Source organism: Bidens hawaiensis, unplaced genomic scaffold (assembly GCF_021521415.1).
Source record: "Bidens hawaiensis isolate Kalapana, Puna unplaced genomic scaffold, B.hawaiensis_p1.1 tig00032489_1, whole genome shotgun sequence".
Lineage (NCBI taxonomy): Eukaryota > Viridiplantae > Streptophyta > Magnoliopsida > Asterales > Asteraceae > Bidens > Bidens hawaiensis.
In genome coordinates this window covers 37810-43791 of record NW_027495549.1, presented here as the reverse complement: position 1 = coordinate 43791, position 5982 = coordinate 37810, and the positions used below count along the sequence as shown (strand labels likewise).

At 35.6% G+C, this 5982-nt stretch overlaps 1 protein-coding gene across 1 annotated transcript; it reads right to left on the bottom strand.

Moving 5' to 3' along the window:
- Positions 1 to 1219: 1219 nt before the first annotated feature.
- On the bottom strand, positions 1220 to 5613 carry LOC143583666 (glucuronokinase 1-like). The gene is made up of 5 exons (XM_077065909.1): positions 5392 to 5613; positions 3188 to 3337; positions 2547 to 2735; positions 2183 to 2460; positions 1220 to 1604 (listed from the first exon to the last, which is right to left on the bottom strand). Exons 1-5 carry the CDS (start codon positions 5611 to 5613, stop codon positions 1346 to 1348), a joined length of 1098 nt encoding a protein of 365 aa, XP_076922024.1. The 3' UTR covers positions 1220 to 1345.
- Between the last annotated feature and the right edge of the window lie 369 nt (positions 5614 to 5982).

Genomic DNA, 5982 nt, shown 5'->3' with positions numbered 1-5982 from the left:
GATATGGATATGAATATGAATATGAATATGAATATATACTATTGGCCTACATTTCAAACATGAACTTAAAAAAATATTTAGTCATATACAAAGTAATTAATATAGTTCATATTTAAATTTTAAACTATAATATTGTCACCATACCTCCTCTCAAATCATCATAACAAGAATAATAGTGTTTTAAGGTTACAATTCATTAAACTATAAGTATAATAAAAATTTAGGAGTTAAATACTTTAATTACACTTTTTAGAAGAATCAAGTTTAAATATTACGTTAACCAAAGCATGGACCTGGTATAGCATGGTCTGTCAGAGTGGAGGGGCATCGGGACTCTCCAAATTTGGAGAGTGCGGTGACTGAGATACAAGAAAGTCGTCGTTCTAAAAAAGGTTGATTATATCCCCCCCCCCCCTCTTCCGTACGCATACTGACATAAATCGTTAGGAACCGCTCTTTTTCAAATTCAATTTTGGGTTTGATGAATATTCGTTAGATTTTCCAACCTTCTCCAATCTCCATGGAACTACACAAACAACGTGAGGGAGTTCGTTAACGACGATGGCTTCGTTTACAGGCGTCTCAACCGCCAACCTATTGATGTCACCATCTCAACCACATCGTCCCCAAGTCCCGCTGCTGAAGAAAGGAATTGTAACACACACACCAAAAAAAAAAAAAAAAAAAAAAAAACAATACGGCTAAAACTTAAAACAAGGTACCAACCAGAGACTCTAAACCGGGAACTTTTGTCCAACACCTTGAAGACGTTACAAGACCGTATCCAAACTCAACCACCACCATTCGTTTATCTACCGATTTGGGATTATCATTACACCCCACAAAAGCTAATCGATTCGTTATGTAAAGAATGAGATTCATTCGATGTAGAGCAAGCTAAAGTTGGAATCTTTAAAGAAATCTTCGCCTTAGGGCACAATGCAGACCGGCTATCATTCCGCTCTGCACCAATGACCAATTATCGATGGTAGAGATGTGTGGTATTAATGACAAGCCAAACAAAATAACACAACCCAAAAGGCTAGTCTAATGAGTGAGGACAAGTTCCATACCTTGCAATGGTTTCAGTCCGTAACAGATACTAACCAATTGATGAAAAGAGTTGGCTGATGCAATCAGTTGACTTTTCGTGTTGACTTTTGTGAAGGTGACTAATTTTTGAAGTGTTTGTAGGATAATAGAATGTAAAAAGATTCTGGAGCAGTATATATGTAATGTTTTTACATAAGTTCAAAATCAGAAAACTTCGCTTTCGTTTCGAACAAAATGTCCAACATAAATTTTCATGCTTAAAACAAAAAAGAACAACACATTCGCTTCGCTTTCATGCTAATGCATTTTTCGATATCTGAGTTCTGATATCAATTTCGTTGAGAAGCGAAGGTACAACTTTCACAGGTACCAGAGTAAATCCCGCCTTCTTACAACCATCTGTTAAAGCCTCAACTTGTGACGGTCCATCAGGGCAAAGCGCCACCACTGCCCCGCCACTGCCTGTAAACTTTGCTGCCGCACCCACTCTCCTAGCCACCTCCACCATCTCTATGTTTAGTGAACCGAGGGCAGCATCACCAAACATCCGCCTGAAAACACAACCAAGTTCTCATATTCTTAAACTTAGGCATGTAAAAAAACCGAACAAACACAAACGGGACCATGTTCGTGTTTGTTCATTTAACTTTAACCGAACAAGAACATGAAAATATAATCGAACAATTTTTAGTGTTCATATTGGTTCATATAGGAAACAGGCACGTTCGTGTTCGTTCGTTTACAATTTAAACGAACAGTTCACAAACGTAAACGATCATAGACGAACAAACACATTTAAACGAACATAATAAAACAAACATAAACGAAACCAAGTATACACACACACACACAATTTGAATAATCGTTTTTATTGTTATATTTATAATTATATAAATATAACTACTTACATATTTATTATTATTTAAACGGACGTAAATAAACGAACAAAACGTATATTCGTGTTCGTTTAATTAAATGAACAAAAAACTTTGTTCATGTTCATTCGTTTATTTTATAAACGAACATAAACAAACTTCTTGCCGAACAGTTCATGAACATTTGATTCGTTTACAGGTCTACTTAAACTCCCACTTTTAGTATAAACTGATTTAGCAAAAATCATGTTTACCTTCGAAGATCGAAGTTTTGATTCATCAAGGTTGCAAGTTTAGCATAATCCTTTTCAAGTAACGCGGTTTTGCCTTCAAAAGCTAAGTTAGCAACTTCCTCCATTGACGATATTATGAACTTGTCACCATCTAACCATCTTTGTCTAACCGCACTATGCATCTTCCCAGAATCACTTGGATTTTCAGCATAGATGAGATGCAAAGGCGGAAGAAGGCTCGTATCCAATGGTGTGTAATCACCGTGACCATGTTTATCCATTTTCTCCTTGTTAAAATCCTGCAAATAAAACATAATTTATATCTAATTATAATAAGTTAATAACCATTAAACACGATCATAAATTAATCGTTTTTAGGACTCACCATGTATAACAGGCCACCGTAAACTTGTGCTACTCTATCCTGCAAACCAGCAACGATTCCGAGTTCTTTTTCTGTGTTTAAAATAAGTTGTGGTCTAATTTCGACAGCGATTTTATCTCTGACTTTGTAAAAGTCAAGAAGACAGCTAAATGCAGCACATACAATTGCACTTGAACCAGATAGCCCTGTCTGAAATATGAAAAAAAAAATAATAAAAAAATGCTAATAATAGCAGTACACTACCAATAACAAAGGTGCAAACGAGCCGAGCCACTCACGAGCTGCTTGAGATCATATCGATAAATAGCTCGAAATAAGCCACGCTTTTTCGAGCCCGAGCTTCAAATAAAGCTCATTTAGTTATCGAGCCTGAGTTCGAGCCTTGTGTAATTTTAAGTTTGACCTCTTTTAGACTACAATGCATTAATTTCACACTACATGGCCGAGCTTTGGCTCGTTTGATACCTACACGAGCTCGACCCAAGTTTAGGCTCGTTTTAAGGTTTTTCTCAAAATATATAAAAATAATTAAAAACGTAAATACATTAATTAATAAACGATTCGAGCCCGAGCTTGGGCTTTAGGAAAAGTGCTCGAAACGAGCCTAAGCGACCGAGTTGTGATTAATTACAAGTTTTTACCTGACGAGGGATATTGGTGTCATACGAAAGCGAGAAGTTGTCGTTGTGAAGATGAATCCCCTGTTCTTTACAGTAATTTGTAAAAACTTTACAAGTTGCCATTAGCAACCTCACACCTCCATAATAACCTTCATTTTCCAACCTCTTCACCTGCAACACAAAATTTTTGTAACAATCTGAATTTCACCAAATTACAATAAAATATAGACACTTGAACCCGAACACGATACGTGTATTCACTGGTTGACCTGAACACAACAGATTTAACCCGAATTTTTTTGTTTTTTTTTTCACATATTACTAGCTTAATTCACATTTTTAAAGCCAAAAATACAAATTCATATAAAACAATGACATTTTAATTATAAAATCTTATGTTAATTTCTCTTTTAGCTTTAAATTTTAGCAGGCATGTAAACGATCCGAACGAACACGAACAAGAGTATGTCCGTCTTCGTTCATCTAAAAAAAGAACATGTTCGTGTTCAATTGTTTAACTTCTGAACGAACAGTTCAGGAACATAAATGGTCATAACTGAACAAAGATAAACAAACAAAATGAACATATATAAACAGATGTAAATGAACACAAACAAACATAAATGAACACACTTAAATGAACAAATATAAAACCATTAACTAGATGCCTATTCAAGATAATATTTAGTTATTTTTCTAAACGAACTTCCCGCCGAACGGTTCACGAACAGTTTACCAAACGTTTGGTTCATTTACATGCCTAAATCTTAGCATAAGATACTGACCGATTTAATTTATTAATATATTACATTTAGGAAAAAAGTAAATGGGTTAAACGGTCAACCCGCAAACCAGCCGGGCTCAACCTGACCCAAACCCGAAAATTGTGTCAAACACGACCTATTTGATCCGAACGTATTTTATATTTTTTCACATAATAATTTAATATACTCTAAAGCAAATAGAATATAAAAATTTATATAAAACAATGACATTTTAATTATAAAATCTTATGTTAATGTCTCTTTTAATTTTAAGTTTTAGCATAACATTCCTAACCAATTTAATTTATTACTCCCTCCGTTATGTCATCGTTTGAAAAACACAAAGTTTAAGGTATATTGAATTATTACTTTTTTTGCTTACTAAATGACAATAATGCCCTTAGAAATTGAGTTTATTAATATTGTTTATTAATGCTAGTTGCGTGTGTTTAAGGGTAAACTTGGAAATTGGCTAATAAAATTTTGAAAGTGAACATTTGTAATAGGACAAATATAAAAGGAAATATGGACATTTTTAATAGGACGGATGGAGTAACAAATTATATTTCAAAAAGTAAACGGGTTAAATAGGTCAACTCAAACACGACCCGTTTACTTAACGGGTTTCCAACTCCGACCCGAAACCATTTATATCAAACCAACCCGAAACTGACCACGACCCATTTACCTAAACGGGTTTCTGGGTCCGACCCGAACCCGAGCCCGTAACAAATTAAACCAAAATTCGCAAACTTGAAGGCATAATTAACAATAATTAACACAACAAATTTCACCCGAAATTTTTTGTGTTTTTTCATATATTACTAGCTTAATTTACATTTTTAAAGCCAAAAATACAAATTCATATAAAACAATGACATTTTAATTACGAAATCTTATGTTAATTTCTCTTTAAGTTTTAATTTTAGTAGGCATGTAAACGAGCCGAACGAACAAGCAAGAGCATGTTTGTGTTCGTTCATTTAACTTCAAGATAATATTTAATTATTTCCTATTAATATGTAAACGAACATAAATGAACGGACATTCATTCGTTTATTAAATAAACGAACTTCCCGCCAAATAGTTCACCGAGCATTCGGTTCGTTCACGGACCTAAATTTTAGCATAAGATTCCTAACCAATTTAATTTATTAATAAATTACATTTAGAAAAAAAAGTAAATGGGTTAAACGGGTCGACCCGTAAACCCGCTGGGTTCAACCCGACCATGACCCGTTTACCTAAACGAGTTTTCGTGCCCGACCCGAACCCGACCCGTTTATACCAAACCCGAAACCGACCACGACCCGTTTACCTAAACGGGTTTTCCGGGTCCGACCCGAACCCGAAACAAACTAAACCAAAATTCACAAACGTGAAGGCATAATCAACAATAATTAGCAATAATTAACAAGTAATCAACAACAATGCAAGGTATATAAACCACCAATTACATACCAAATGATTAACCGAAGTGAATTTAACGAGATCGTGAGTAGGATGAGGAACAATTAGGAGATCTGAAGAGGGTTGAAGACGAACACTGGCCCAAAAGTTTTGAAGACTAACGGAGACTGTACGGCCGTAGTAGCCGTCACTGGGGTTACCCAGTAGTCCGATCCGAGCATAGGCTTTGTGTTCGATGATTGTCGGTAATGATGATGAGCCGTTGGGTTCCATTGACACAAAGTAGTAACCAGTTATGAGTTTTACTTGAATTTGAAGACGTGATCTGTATCTATCTGTTGCTGTGTGTGTGTGTGTGTGGGACCCACTACATGGATCCAGTTATGATTTAACGCGTGGAATTATTATTATTATTATTACTATTACTACTATGGCCAGGAACATTATTTATGGATGACACTGATGTTCCGGGTTTGAATCTTGATTCTGATAGGATTTACCAGAGCATTAAAACTTGTCGTGCCTTCAGGCGAGGTAAGCCAACTGGGTTTTACCGGGAACGCCAAGCCAAACTCGGATGCCAACGTGGATCCCGATCATGTCAACATAGTTGGCCTGAGTGGGGTGGTGGGGCACGACGTG